General features: G+C 35.2%; 1 protein-coding gene across 5 annotated transcripts in view; it reads left to right on the top strand.

Annotated features, from left to right (window-relative positions):
- Positions 1-13,537, top strand: part of LIN54 (lin-54 DREAM MuvB core complex component) — a 65,346-nt gene extending 51,809 nt beyond the window's left edge. For 4 of the 5 annotated variants that reach the window (XM_046656862.1, XM_046656864.1, XM_046656863.1 and 1 more), the window contains exons 9-14: positions 848-939; positions 3,111-3,182; positions 3,976-4,078; positions 4,208-4,345; positions 8,028-8,230; positions 10,419-13,537. In XM_046656862.1, the coding sequence (XP_046512818.1) occupies positions 848-939; positions 3,111-3,182; positions 3,976-4,078; positions 4,208-4,345; positions 8,028-8,230; positions 10,419-10,620 (810 nt within the window). In that variant the 3' untranslated portion in view covers positions 10,621-13,537. The remainder of the gene's footprint in view (positions 1-847; positions 940-3,110; positions 3,183-3,975; positions 4,079-4,207; positions 4,346-8,027; positions 8,231-10,418) is intronic. The other variant, XM_046656865.1, reaches the window with a different exon arrangement.
- The last annotated feature ends 2,888 nt before the right edge of the window (positions 13,538-16,425 follow it).

Below are 16,425 nucleotides of genomic sequence, written 5' to 3' on the forward strand. Positions count from 1 at the left end.
TCTAGAAAGCAGGTAGAAGTTTTGTTTTTCATGTAAGAATCAAGCAAATTAACACCATGTTGTAAGCTGTTGAATTGATCTACAGTCACGCGCCACGTGACAACGTTTAGGTCAACAATAGACCACATATACGATGGTGGCCCCATAAGATCAGTACCATACAGCCTAGGTAATAGTAGGCTATCCCATCTAGGTTTGTGTACGTACACTTTATGATGTTTGCTCAGTGACAAAATTGCTTGATGACACCTTCTCAGAAGGTGTCCCTATCATTAAGGGACGCATGACTGTACTCAGATCATAAGAGAGAAACAGAAACTTATCTGTGTACTTTAATGAAATGTACTTTGGAATATGTTATGTACCTACTGATTAAAAGATTAATGTTCAGTATTTTTATCATTATCTCATGTTTAGAAATCAGTGTAAAATAGAAACTTAATTATCGTGCATATAACTTCTCGTTCTCTGTGTAACTTGTGATGAATGATCAATATAGTACCTGTTTTGTTTACAAGTAGACACATTGCATTTTTCTAGCCGATACAAGTTACTGCAGTACTTTCAGGGCATTCATCTAGAATTTCCTACTTCTAATATACTTACTCCTCTGTGAAAAAAATGTTTAAATTTGTACCTTTGGCCTTTAAAATGTTCACATTGTTTTCACCTCTAGTATTAGTTTGGGTCTTTAGATGAGCTCCATGAGGTAGTGTGTTTGTATGAAATTGTCCATTCTATTTTCGCTATTTTAGTTAATGAATTTGTGTTTCTTACTGAGCATTATATCTGAGAGTATTGTCCATTTTTATAAATATGATCTAAAGTTACCTTTTTTTACATATAGCTTCAGCAGTCTTCATATGTGTCTATAGCAAGCAACTCTAACTTTACCGGAACACCTGGTATCCAGACTCAGGCAAGGCTTCCATTCAACGGGTGAGTATTTTGAAAATATGTAAGTTAGGTTGTTGGATCAGATTAAATGCAGTATAAAATATATATATTTCAAAATACATTTATTTGATTTTTTTCTCTCAAAGCCACGTGACCATGCCACTTCAGTACTTTTTATTTTGAAATACTTGAAACAGAAGTTTAAAAGTTACAAGAATAGCCAAGAAACCCCCAAATATCTTTTACTTGGATTCACCAATTTTGCCATGTTATATTATTCTCTGTCTCTTTTCTCTCTCATCCTGAATGTAGTTTTAAAATGATATTAACTGGTTTTTAAATTGTTATGTTAGGTCCTTGCTTTTTTCATTTGTCTGTTTTTTTTTTTAATTAAGATTATGATAGTTAACAACCTTGTGAAATTACAGTTGTACCATATTATTAGTCATGTTGTAGGTACACCACTTCACCCCTAGTGCCCTCCCCCCACCCCCCTTTCCCCTGGTAACCACCGATCAGTTCTCTTTGTCTATATGTTAACTACCACCTATGAGTGGAGTCACACCGAGTTCATCTTTCTCTGTCTGGCTTATTTCACTCAACATAATACCCTCAAGGTCTATCCATGTTGTTGTGAATGGGACGACTTTGTCCTTTTTTATGGCTGAGTAGTATTCCGTTGTGTATATATACCATATCTTCTTTATCCAATCATCAGTTGCTGGGCAGTTAGGTTGGTTCCACATCTTGGCTATTGTTAATAATGCTGCGATGAACATAGGGGTGCATGGGACTTTTGGAATTGCTGATTTCTGGTTCTTAGGATAGATAGCCAGTAGTGGGATGGCTGGGTCATAAGGTATTTCTATTTTTAACTTTTTGAGAAATCTCCATACTGTTTTCCATAGTGGCTGCACCAGTTTGCATTCCCACCAACAGTGTATGAGGGTTCCTTTTTCTCCACAGCCTCTCCAACATTTGTCGCTCTTGGTTTTGGATATTTTTGCCATTCTAACAGGTGTAAGGTGATATCTTAGTGTAGTTTTGATTTGCATTTCCCTGATGATTAGTGTTGATGAGCATCTTTTCATGTGTCTATTGGCCATCCGTATATCTTCTTTGGAGAAATGTCTGTTCATGTCCCCTGCCCATTTTGTGATTGGGTTGTTTGATTTTTTGTTGTTGAGCTGTGTGAGTTCTTTATATATTATGGAGATTAACCCTTTGTTGGATAAGTAACTTGTAAGTATTTTTTCCCAATTAGTGGGCTGTTTTTTTTGTTTCAATCCTATTTTCCCTTTAGTCTGATGAAGTCCCATTTGTTTATTCTTTCTATTGTTTCCCTCGTCTGAGGGGTTATGGTGTCCGAAAAGATTCTTTTGAAGCTGATGTCAAAGAGTGTACTGCCTATATTCTCTCCTGGAAGACTTATTGTTTCAGGCCTAATCTTTAGGTCTTTGATCCATTTTGAGTTTATTTTAGTGAATGGTGAAAAAGAATGGTCAATTTTCAATCTTTTGCATGTGGCTGTCCAGTTTTCCCAGCACCATTTGTTGAAGAGACTTTGTTTTCTCCATTGTAGGCCCTCAGCTCCTTTGTCGAAGATTAGCTGTCCATAGATGTGTGGTTTTATTTCTGGGCTTTCAATTCTGTTCCATTGATCTGTGCACCTGTTTTTGTACTAGTACCATCCTGTTTTGATTACTGTAGCTTTGTAGTATGTTTTGAAGTCAGGGATTGTGATGCCTCTAGCCATTTGTCTGTTTTTTAATCTGTTAATTGCTGCCCTTCCTGTATTGGTTTAGAAGCCATGTTTAGTTAATTACATGGACCCAGTCCACCTCTCTCCCTCCCAGATTCCAACCCCACACAGCCCTTTTCTACTTATCTTTTATAATTGAATCCCAAGTTTTGAGGAGATTGAAAGTTTAGTTCTTTCAGGAGTAAGAGTATTTTTTGTGGAGTGTTCTTTAGAAGCTATTGATGACTTCCTCTTTTTTTTTAATCCATACCTTGGCTCTCTACATATCTTTTCACATTATAACTTTGTTTTGAACTTAATGTCAGTGGACCAACATGGCAAACTTTTATTAGAGATGGATACATTTTTAAAGCTTTATTTTAGGAAGAATTGACAGATTGGAGACTTTTCTAACTTTAAATAATTATCATTAATTGATTAAAATGTGTGTCTTTTTTGTGTGTCTGTATAGCATAATCCCATCAGAGTCTGCCAGCCGGCCCAGAAAGCCCTGTAATTGTACAAAATCGCTGTGCTTGAAATTGTAAGTCTTTTCGTTCTTGTTTCCTCATTTATATAACTGAAAATGCTTTTAAAAAGAAGTGGCGTTAACTAAAAATTCTTAACAGACCAATTTCATAAGTCTAAGTAATTTAAATAAACATTTAAGTGAATGTTCAAGCACATATGATAATTTAAAAATACTCTTTCATTCAAAAAGAAAGAAATAATTTTAGAGTTTTTACCATACATGAGGTGCTGGAGTTGGAGTTAGGGGCACAGCAGCATGAGACAAACATAGTCTCTGTCATTAATAATAATAAATTTCATCTTACTTATGACCTTTATATTTGGTCTCCTAAATGAAGTGATACTCTGAGTAGTTTTAAAAATTGTTGGATGATTAATTTACTTATTAGTACCAAACTGAGAGATTTTATATGAAACAGTTAAATGAAAAGCGTTGGTCTTACGGGGGTTTAGAATCCGAAGAAGCATGACAGTAGTTCAGGTGAGTAGGTTTCACTAATCCAATAGCCTGTTTTTCCTTTTTCATGGTTTTGAGAAAACTTATTTTGGGGGCACGTAAAATCACAAAGCTCTTGTGTTGACAGTTGTTACTACTAGAACTAAGCTTCTCAACCAGAATTCTAGGAGCTGGTGACTTTAATTTTGAGCCTTATGTGGTTGACAATCAATATTGTGGCTAGGTGGCTCTGAGTCCATTTCTGAAATGCTTTGCTGCGTATATAATGCTATTAAACCAGATAAATTCTAATTTTGTTTGTTTTAACAATGACCTATTTATATGATTTACACTGATTTTTATTTTCCAGATATTGTGATTGCTTTGCAAATGGTGAATTTTGCAACAACTGCAATTGTACTAATTGTTATAATAATTTGGAACATGAAAATGAAAGGCAAAAAGCAATAAAGGTGATTATTTTTTATTTCATTTAACTGACAAAAATTTCCAATTTCACCTGTTTTTTGGATGTCTCAATTGTTTTACAAAGAAAATCTCCTGTGACGTAACTTCAGTTGATGTTTGATCTGTTTTGATAGGCATGCCTCGACAGAAATCCAGAAGCTTTTAAGCCTAAAATAGGGAAAGGAAAGGAGGGAGAATCAGATCGACGTCACAGCAAAGGATGTAATTGCAAACGATCAGGATGTCTTAAAAACTATTGTGAATGCTATGAGGTGAGATGCTGGCTGGGGAGAATAATCTAATCATCTTTTGAAAATAACTTAGAAAGGGCTTACTGTAAAAATTTACCTGAAAATTGGGAAACTGCTTTGCGCTTGCACTTTGAAAATATGGACAGTCAGCCCGAGGGCCTTCATTTGAGAAAGACCATTTGGCCCCCCACACAGGGCTTCAGAGGAACAGGGCCTTGGTTTTGTTATTACAGCTTGGGGTCTCATTAGCTGATTACCAGTCCCTAACTTCTTGGTCATTATTCCTGGAAGTATGCAAATCAGAGTACCAGTTTATTGGTTTTCAATAAAAGTAATAACATTAAAGTGGATTAGAAACTCTGCAGCCATGGTTTTCAACTGAGGGGCAGTACCACGCCCTGTCTCCCTCACGGGCTTTTTGGAAATATATGTATGGATACAAAATGCCTGCATTCCAGGCTGCAGTCCTGAAAGTAAAGATTTATCTTGCTCAAAATGTCAGTAGTGCCCTCTTGAAGAACACTTCTCTGTGGGAAACTAAATTACATTAAGTTTGCTTTGTGAGCATAAAAATAGGAAAGGAGAAATATGGAATATTGCTGGATGAGGTTACTGGTCGTTGTGAGGTGGTTGCATCCATTTTTACCATTTCACCATCCCACTCAACTGGCTGTTTTTATTTATGGATCAGACATCTTTTCTGGAGAATGTAGTTGAAACTCTGCTTTGACAGATGCCATGGAAATCATCCCCTCCTTCCTTCAAACAAAGTACTCTTAGTTTATTATTTTTATTTCCAAAGCTTAAATATAACAACCTAGTCCTGCCCGAGATTAACCCTAGATTACTGTAATTGGTTTCTTGGTGTGCCTGAAGCTCTTTACAGTCTTTGGGTTGAGTTATTGCTATAGTTCGCTCTTCTCATCTGTTATATTTTCATTCTTTCAAATTTCATAATCAGAGGGGGACCTTATTTTTAGTTTTGGCAGAAGGCCGAGCCTTGCACTTGGTGAGGTAATACCACCAAGGACTGCTCTCTCCCTGGGGAGGTTTGCTCTGCCCCAGGAGCACGTGCCTGCGTTTCAGGGCCCCCTCCATACACATGTGTCATGGTAAAGACTTTGCGTACTGTATTGTCTGTGTAATGAATTCTTAGTTTACGTATTCGAAAGGTCAAATACTCCTCTCAAGAAGTAACATCTTGATATTCCTGAAGTCAATATTGAAAATTGCATATGATCAAGATTATTTTTGAAAGTCTCTTAAATAACAAGACAGTTTTTCATCCGGTGTTGGAAAAGTTGGGCTCTTGTTTGAACACCTGATGAAATAGGTGACTTCTGTCCATAAAGCATATCATACAAAAATTGTTATAAATGTTGTAAAAATGTAAGCTATAAATCAAGTTCACAATTGATGGAAATTGATGTAACATGGGGTCAGAAGGGCAAAGAAACCTTTTCATGAATATGGCATTGAACAGTCAGTACATCCTAAGCATATGAAATTCAAACATAAGTGAACTAACGATTTAATTGGACTGGTTAACAAATGTGTGAATTAGTAGAAGTAGAAAGGCAGTGGACTGGTTAGAATATGTTATAAGAGAGAAAGCTGCCCTATCTATTATAATAAAATCCTTGACATTCAGGACATACACAATGTCTAATAACTAATTCATCATTCTAAAAGACCAAGAAATGGAAAAACATGGACTAGACTAAACTATGACTAGCAGTGGCCATTTGGCTCACTATGAATTAGCTGTGATGTTGTCATTTTTTAATTTTGTTTTCTTAAAGATTTTATTTTTCCTTTTTCTCCCAAAGCCCCCTGGTACATAGTTATGTATTTTTAGTTCGGGGTCCTTCTAGTTGTGGCACGTGGGATGCCGCCTCAGCATGGACTGATGATTGGTGCCATGTCGGCGCCCAGGATCCAAACTGGCGAAACCCTGGGCTGCCAACACGGAGCGCGCGAACTTAAGCACTCAGCCACAGGGCCGGCCGCTGTGATATTGTCTTGACAGTTGGTGTTGAATTGTTGGTCCACTGAATTGGATTGGCTTTTTTTGGTTCGTCTACACCTGGATAGCACATTCATGTTCCTTTCACATGCCTTTCACGGTTGTTGATTGGATGAGTGACTGTCCACTTTATTTAAATGGTTGTGCCTTTTCTTGTGACCTTTTTTTTTCCGGGCCACAAGGGAAGTTAACTTAGCAAAGCTAAATAGATGCCTTGTCATTCTAATTTATCCCTCCTGAATTAGACATTATTAGTCCCTTGCTTATGGTTCTTAAAACTTAATCCAAATTACCATTACTGGTATGTCTTTTCCCCCTTGAGGTCGGGGATTTTATCTCTGCATCATTAGATACTTAAGTGTTGCTTTAGTTAGATTCCCAGACTGGTTCATAGTAACCCAATAAATGCAAAATGTACATCCATTTCTTTCCCTTGGTAAATGTAGTGTATTATAAGAAAGGAGCAGGGTAAATGTGTTCATAATATGATCCGTTTATCTCACTATGTGCTGTAGAGAGAAAGGACAGTAAGTTTGTTTATTTAAATTGACATGGTGCTTCACTGAAGAAAATGCAGCCAACAAAAGATAAACTTACTAGGAGTCTGGGAAATGTAAAGTACAGTGAGATCTCACTTCATCTCTTTCCTCCAATCAGATTGATCAATATTGAAAGAGCTGTGATAAACATTGTTGGAGGGAATGTGGAAAAGGCTTCCTTTATACATTGCTGATGAGATGTGAGGTGTTACAGCCTTTTGAGAAAACAGTCTGGCCACAACTAGCAAAATTAAAATGCATGGCCCCTTTGGCCAGTGAACCCAGTTCTAGAAATCTAGCTCATAGAAATAAAAGCATAATAGATACAAAAATTTTTTGTGCATTGTTTGTGGTATCAAGAACTGGAAACAAAATAAATGCCTATCAATAGGGGAGTGAATGCCCAAATACCAGGGATTAATACTCAGCCATTAAATAGAATGAATTCAGCCTCTGCCAGATGACTTGGAGGGAGGGATTCCGTGAGGTGTCATGCGTGAAAAGGAAGATGCAGAAAGTGGGTATGATTTTGTAAAACAAACTAAAAAAGGAAAAACTTCTATATTTGTGAGTTAATATATGTGTGTGTATATAAAGTCTGTTTTTCATAAATATACATATATTTTACATATTTTTACATGAAAGGACACACTGGTTTAATGTAGACTATCAAAGGGTTTGGGAATCTGGAGAGGGCACTCAGGGAGGGAGGTACCCATAATAAAAATAGCATCTATGAAATCCTTTTAATGTGTGTGCATTTGCGTAAGTGAGAAGTCACCAACATGTTAATGGTGATTTGGTTGAGGTGGTTGGATTCTGGATGACCCTTATTTTTTAATATTGTAATGTATCATTTATATTCTTTATAAAAACATGTTGTTATATCAGGAGGAGCATCTGTAGTAGGGGAAGTTGACGTGGTCGGGCTCAAGTCCACACACTGCATAGCTCCTCTCAGACTGCAGACTACCTGCCCCACTCGTGTGTGGTGAGCCTGTTCAGAGTTTGTCGGCAGATGTTTCCATTTTACCTTATGTCAATTGACTAGTTGATTCTGTTAATTTGATCATGGAGTCTACGTACTGTCATGTTTTTTAGTTTTGATTTGGAAGCTTTTCTTTTGTAAATCTTTTAGGCAAAAATAATGTGTTCCTCAATATGCAAATGTATTGGCTGTAAGAATTTTGAAGAAAGCCCAGAAAGAAAGACATTGATGCACTTGGCAGATGCAGCTGAAGTAAGGGTACAGCAGCAGACAGCAGCAAAGACTAAGTTGTCCTCTCAGATTTCGGACTTGCTCACTAGACCAACACCAACTTTGAATAGCGGAGGAGGAAAGTAAGTCAATATTGTAATCTCTTTTTATAGTATGACATCAATATTCATTTTCTTTTAAGTTTCTTGTTTTAGGCAAAATTGAGTTCATACTTGTGGTTGTTGCAAACCTGATTTTTGCAGTTTCTTTCTATCTTTTGTTACTTGTAAAGGATTTTAAAGGGAACAGAAAAACCACTGTCAGATATATTGCACAATTCTAAATTGCACATAAGGCTTTAGTTCACTGTGCTTAATTGGATTTCTTCCTCCTAAGATGAGGTAATTATGTAATTTGACCAACCCCTAAGAAAAACAAATTGTTTATACCTTTACTGGTAGTGTCATTATTCCTCTTTTTGCACGTTCTTACCGTCTCTTGCTTTTCCGTGCCCTTGAACCCTTTCCCATCCTTCTGGCGCACCCACGCACACTGTATTGGTGTAGCTTCTTACTTCGCTGGACTGCAGAGCTCTGGCGTAGGAAAGCTGGGGCTGTAAAGTCAGGCTGCCCTGAGTTTAAACACTGTCTGCTCTGCAGTAGTGTGTGAGTTCGACAAGCTCTTCATCTCTGAGCCTCAGTTTCCTTATTCTTCAAATCACCCTCATTGATCAGGAGCCGTGAGGGGTGAGGCATCTCCCAGCCTTTAGGGGGCCTGATGCAGCATAGCTTGCTGACTTGGACTTGTGTTAGAGATTAACTGAGGAATTATTAAACGGAATGAGCCTTGCAAATGGCATATTATTTAAAATGCCTAAGTTTGAAATAAGATCCAATGCTTATAAAAATACTTGTTTTGTACAAAAATTTCAGGTATTAGTTCTAAGGAGCTCTTATAACTGGGTATAATCAGTAAATGGTTCTTGACTGAATGAAGTGGAAATGGGCAGACACCTTCATGAGGGCTGTCACAAGGAATCCTTCTCATCCGCTTTCAGTAATCCTTTAGATTATTAAATCTAATCTCCACATGGAGATCAAAGATAGAGTAAAATATTTACAATTAATTTTCAACTTGGGAAAATGTTCATGATATTATGAAGTATAAAAGAATACAAAATTATACATTGTAATCAAAACTGTAAAAAAACTATAAATAATGTTATACAAGCATGTTAATAAGCTTTTCTTTGAGGAGCAAAAATTTAAATTTTTTTCCTTTCTTTTACTTTTCTATAGTTTCCAAATACAGTATTACTAATTATACTATTGCAATATTAACATTATTGTAGTATTACAATGTTATAATTCTTGCAATATTAACATTATTGTAGTATTACAATATTATAATTTTTTTAATTTAAAGTGCATTTTTGTATTTGAAAGATTTCTATACAACTGTCTAGCAGCCTGAATCCTCAGTCAACCTCTCTTGTCATAGTGGGCTTGAATTTCCGACTTCATGTATCTTATTTTGCAGTTTCCTTCTATCAGTGACCGCTTACTAACAGGTTATTGAGTTAGTGGTTAGATTAGGTTGCCTGATTTTGTCTCTTGATGACTTTAAGATTTAACTTGGCTACAATACCAAGCCTCAGGATGGAGTGCTCTAATTTAATATTCAGTAGTTCAGGTCTTTATGAATGAATGAAACTCCATGTATACAACAGTGTTGGGTTTCCCCATTGTTTTGTTTGTTGCCATGGAATAACGCAAAATTTTGGTGTGCTTGTTTTTTACAAACAATATATGGGACTGTGGGAAAGTGCTTTATTTTCAGTGTTATCCGGGAGATAGTGCTCTCAATGCCCATGTTATTCATTCACTGAATATTCACGGAGTGTCTGTGTGTGTCAGGCACTGTCCTAGGCAGTGAAGAAATAGCAATATAAATGTAAAGCAAAGACTGCACTCATGGGCTGTACCTTCATGAATTGGGAGGACTTTTGTTATAGACACAGTCGGTCAACATGTAGAATGACACCTTTTAGTTAACCAGATAACTGTGTCTAGGTAGTAAGACGTATATTTTATATAAAATGTTGCATTTTCTGAACAATATTTTTAAAATAAGCTCAGTAATAAAACAGGTCTATCTTTTTAAAGCTCTTTAGGGTGTGCTTGTGCGCATGGCACACACTGTGGCACTCCGCGTGCTGGTGAATCATGACAGTGTGGGCAGGGACTCCCAGGTGAAAGAATGTTGTCCGCTTTTGTTGTAATTCAACACCATCATCATCTCTCTTTCTTTCTTTCTCAAAAATCCTTTCAGATTGCCATTTACATTTGTAACTAAAGAAGTAGCTGAAGCCACGTGTAATTGCCTTCTTGCCCAGGCAGAGCAGGCAGACAAGAAGGGGAAATCAAAGGCAGCGGCTGAACGGATGATCCTTGAGGAATTCGGACGATGTCTGATGAGCGTCATCAACTCTGCAGGAAAAGCAAAAAGTGACCCTTGTGCCATGAATTGCTAACTCTTGCACAAAAGACTGATAAATGGAACTGTACAGAAGATTGAAGGTGCAAGGACACTTGATTTTCTGGAAGATAGTTTAACAATTATTGTATTGTTAATTCAGTCCTGTGAGACCTGCAATTATAATATTGAAAAAGAAGAAATTTTAAATGAGGAAGTTAGTACATTTTAATTCTTAGTTAAATCTGCTTATGCCCCTTCTAAATTGAATTTTTCTTTATTGTATTATATAGATTTTAAATTTGCTTGGGTTTCTTAAGAATTAGATGTTCTATCCTTCTGATTCTAGTGACAAAGAACATTTATAAATTACTATATTTATAAGGTATGGCGTTGTATGACTTTGTTCCAGTAGGAAAAAGCCAAAGCAGCATTGGTATTACCCAGTCATTCTTTGGTACAAGACCTAGAATATAAGCAGACGGAATGTCTACATAAACAAATTCTTATGAAACATTCAAATAGCATTTTGTGTTTAGAAAAGTACTATCTTTTAAGAGAAATCAACTTTTTAGGGCAGATTCTGGTATAATATCCTATTGTCACTTTGGGAATGTCAGAAGGGGAAGTAATCCATAGGCACACTTTTAAAATAAAAAAGTTTTGTTTTTTTAAAAAAACAAAGTATTATGAGACAGTAGGTAATTCTTAAAGGATGGGCAATGTGTTTCCATAGTAAGGAGTGACTGAGAAATGCCCTGGGATGTTTCCATTTTCTTTCAAGGAGGTGGTATGTATTTGAAATGATAATAAATTGTCAAAGTGATTACTGGGTACTATTAAAACGAAAGGTGCATATGAATAGAAGTAAACATATTATTATTCTGTAGTGATAATATAGAACCTTACATAATTATCAGGTATAAAATTTGGCTTGGGTAGAGAAATAAAGAATATTGAAGCTCTAAGAGATGAATTTAGGGAAGGACTTTTCATCTGTACAAACAGTTCTCTTTATATGCTTTTGAACTAAGAGGTTTCAAACCAGTATATGACTATTACTTGATTTACTGAAATGGGCCTCCTAACAAAGCTTTCAAAATTGTAGTGAGATTTCTTTTTATAAGAGAAGCTTAATATGGCATTATTTTTAGCCAGTGATTTGGTAAGCTGAAGCTATGTTTTCATATAATTATTAAAATAACCTAAATCATTTTCAGTAATTCAAAATTCAAAAGCTTTATGAATTTAAGAGCCTGTTATAATAGGACTCTGGATTTTATGACAAGAAAAAACCATGTTGGAATTCAGGCATTTTGTTAGGTACCTTAATCCTCAGTAATTATTAGTATATGATTATTACATTTCCTACAAGGAATCGATAGTTGTATGTATTAAGTGTGTATATATGTTCATATGAACACGTAAGATATAGGCAATAGAAATTCAGTAATCCAAAAGAAGATTCCGTTATTCATTAAAGTATCTTCCTTTTGAAATTTGGATTTATAAAATTATAGTGCAGTAACTTTAAATGTAGATAGTGCAAACATTCTTTAGCACCTCAATCTAGTATGTTTAATTAAAATTTGTATAAATGTAAATTAGTGTAAGAGGATAAAATAATATCTAATCAAGTTATTTTTCAAAGGATTACAGTACCTTTTTGGTCTAAACCTAAACTTTGTTCATTTTGTACATACTTTGTGTTTAATTCTAATTGCACCTTTGTGATGTGTATTTATATACAGTGTGCAGAAAATGTTTGTGAAATTTGGATTACAATTGTAGATTATGTATGATGGCATTGCTTGAGAATGTTTTGCTTGTAAAAATTTGAAGGTGCAATCAAATGCTACTAGTTTTTCTGATTTTCAAGAAGCTATCTGAAGTATTAAGCCTCTTCCTTCCTGTGTAGTCCTTACTAAACAACTTTTTGTATTTAGGTGTTTGCATCAGATTGCTGAACAAGATTAATATCCACATTAATTCAACAATTTTAAAAGACTATTTGGGGAGGGATGGGTATATAATTTTTTAGCTCTATTTACATCCCAAAGTAGAAAGAATAAATTTATATTTACTAGAGCTATTCAAAGAATACACTTTTCTATATTGTAAAAACAGGACAGCAAAGTAAATCATACAGAAAATAAACATTTATACTATTCTGTAAAACAAGGTTTTGCATTTTTTCTTTAATACCACCACTTTTAGCTATTTAACATGCAAGAAACCTTTTAAAATCTCATTTTGAGTAAATTTGACATTACTTTTGAAAGCACACAACTAAAAATTAATCTAGCATTTTGCTCAATTATCAACAACACATTGCTTTGAAACAGGAATATGTCTTCTCTTTTTTCCACTGTTTAAGGGCAGAAACCCCATCTCCTCTTTCCTGTCTTGTAATGTTTGATGGTCTTATGGGGAGCACCTGTCTTGCTTTCCTTTTCTCTCAAGAACTAACAGCAACCTGCAGGCCTTATCTCTGGACGGACTCCGGGAAACAAGCTTAACATGACAGGTAATAAAAGCAGGGGAGCAGGAACTGGGGAGAGACGCCTGCTTTCACTTCCCCCTTCTTTCACAAGGACAGCTGACATTTTCTCAGTCTTATGTAAAATGTGAATAAAAGTACCTTTAGAAAAGTTTTCTATTTTTATTGTTCTGTAACACAGATAGCTAAGAAAATGAGTACTTGTTATGTAAATTCAGCTTCAAACCAGGACCTCCCGCCCTACCTGTGATCAGATTCTTCCCTTAAAGGGTTCTTATAGGAATTCTGGAACAGCAGCCCAAAGGAGAGGGAAGCAAATCAGCTAGAAAGCCTTTACTGCTGGAGTTATTTTCTAATATGTAAATTACTTAGGGCTTTATTTTTCCTTGTTAGGGTTTCTTTAATGCATGGTTTGTCAGTATCTAAAAACCAAATGTCTTGATCATGATCCAAGTGATTTTATAAAATGAAAGATATAAAGACTTTTCTAAATTAAAAATTAGCTTTTAAATAGATTTATGAAAGCATTTAAGGCATTTTTAGTTTTTACTCAAAAGTGATAAGAAAATAAGTACATACAGGGTAACGTTTATTATAAGGCCACAGACTTGACTATAACTCTGTAATTTATTAGCAAATGAAATCTGGCAATTCATAAAAAGAATACATCATGATCAGGTTGGGTTTATCCCAGGAATAAAAGTTTGATGCAACATTCAAAAACATCAATATAAGTCACTATCAAAATACAAAAGAAGAAAAATTATATGGTCATTTCAAAAGTTGCAGAAAACAATCTTTTGAATATACTAAAAACTGAATTGTATGCTTTAAAAGTGTGATTACAGTATGTAAATTATATCTCAAAATTATTTTTCAAAAAAAAGGTACAGAAAAATAAATTTACGATTTAAAAAAAAAATTTCTTCAGCAAACTAGGAATAGAAGGGATACTCAACCTGATAAAAAGTATTTACCAAAAAGCCTACAGCTAACATAAGTGGTGAAGACGGAATGTTTTCCCCCTAAGACAGACTGGGAACAAGGAACTCCTCAACATTGTGTTGGAGGTCACTACCATAGGGTGCAAAGGGAAAGGCCACTGATTGGAAATGAATAAATAAGACAAAAACATCTATTTGAGAATGATTTGATTGTGTATATAGAACTCAAAGGATCTTAAAAAGCTGCTAGAGAGTTTAGCAAGGTCAGTATACAAAAGTGTATTTCTGCATGGTAGCAATGAATATTTAGAAACAAATTTTAGAATGACCATTGATGGTAGCACCACAAAACATGAAATGTGATAAAAATATCTACAAGATCTGTATGTGAAATATAGAAAACACTGATAAAAGAGAAAAAGACGACCTTAAAAAAGGGATACAGCACGTTCATGGATTGGAACATTCGATATTAAGATGTCATTTCTCCCTGAATTGATCCACAGGTTCAACATCACTCCAGTCAAATCCCAGCAGGAATAGTTGTCAAAGGCAACAGGCCGATTATACAATTTGTAAGGAAAGGTACAACTAGAATCGCCAAACATTTTTGAAAAAAGTTGGAGGACTCCCACTTGACTTCAAGACATACAAAGCTGATGAAGATAAGGTGGTACTGGTGAAAGACCCATGGATCAATGGAACAGAATAGAGAGCTCAGAAATAGACTCAGATATATGTGGTCAATTTTTTTTACAAAGGTTCAAAGGTGAAGTGTCACTGGAGAAAGAATAGTCTTTTTAACAAACAGTGCTGGGATATCCATATGTAAAAATATCAACCTCAACTTATACCACACAGGAACATTAAGTGAAAATGGGTCATAACCTAAATGCAAAACCCAAAACTACAAACTACCTGTAAGAAAACATAAGAAGAAAAATCCCTGTAGCCTTGGGTTAGGTAAAGATTTCTTAGATAGGAAAATAGGTATGATCCCGAAAAGAGAAAAATTGATAAATTGGACTTATTAAAATTAATAATGTCTGCTCTTCAAAACACAAGAAAATGAAAAGCCACAGCCTAGGAGAAAATATTTGCAAAACACATCTGATAATGCACTTATATCCAGAACATATAACTAACGCTCAATCTGAAAACAACCAATCTTCCAAAATGTGGGCAAAAGACTTGAATAGACATTTCACCACAGAGGATTATGTGGATGGCAAATAAGCCTACGAAAATGCTCAGCATCATAGCCATTAAGAAAATGGAAATAAAAGCTACAGTGAAATATCACTGCATACCTATCAGAATGGCTAATTCAAAACAAATACCAAGGACCTGGAAGGAAGTAGAGCAACTGGAACTTTCTTACATTTCTGGTTGGAACACAGAGTGATAAGAGTCACTTGCCAAAAAGTCCTGGCTGTTTGTTACAAAGTAAAACACTTACTATACAACCCATTGTATGGATACAGCACATTATTTATTTATACATTCATCAGTTGGACATTTAGGCTTTTTCACTTTTTAGCTATTAGAATGCTGCTATGAAATTTGTGTACAAGTTTTTACATGGTCATGTTTTCATTTCTCTTGGGCATACATGTCTGTCAGTGGAACTGCTGGGTCATTTGGTAACTCTACGTTTAATCTTTTGAAGAACTGCCACTGTTTTTTCCCAAAGCATCTGCATCCCCACCAACAGGGTATGAGGGCTTCAATTTCTCCACGTTCTTGCCGACACTTGTTATTATCTACCTTTTTTATTATAGCCATCCTAGTGGGTGTGAAGTGATACCTCATTGTGATTTTGATTTGCATTTCCCGGATGGCTAATGATGTTGAGCATATTTTCATGTTTATAGGCCATTTGTATATCTTCTTTGAAGAATGTATATTCATATTCTTTACTTATTTTTAAAATTGGGTTATTTGTCCTTTATTACTGACTTAAAGGAATTCTTTGTATATTCTAAATACAAGTCCTTATCAGATCTATGATTTGCAAAAATTTTCTCATCCTGTGGGTTGTCTTTTCACTTTCTTGATAGTGTCCTTTGAAGCACAAATTTTTAATTTTGGTGAAGTCCAATTTATTTTTCATTGCTTGTGCTTTTGGTGTTATAACTAAGAAACTATCACCTAATCCAAGTCTCAAAGATTTACTCTATTTTCTTCTCAGAGTTTTATAGTTTTATTTCTTACATTTAGGTCTTTCATCTACTTAGAGTTAATACTTTTGCATGTGGATATCCAGTTGTTCCAGTAATATTTGTTGAAAAGTAGGAAGGATAAATTTCTGAAGGTAATGTTTTCTCCGAAGAAAAAAAGGACAAAGGTGTTGAGTAGAAATTATAAACTAAACTACCCTAATCAAATAAGGTGAGTATTTAAAAAATTTCACTGTAGG

This window comes from Equus quagga, chromosome 3 (genome assembly GCF_021613505.1).
Source record: "Equus quagga isolate Etosha38 chromosome 3, UCLA_HA_Equagga_1.0, whole genome shotgun sequence".
NCBI classification, from domain to species: Eukaryota; Metazoa; Chordata; class Mammalia; order Perissodactyla; family Equidae; genus Equus; species Equus quagga.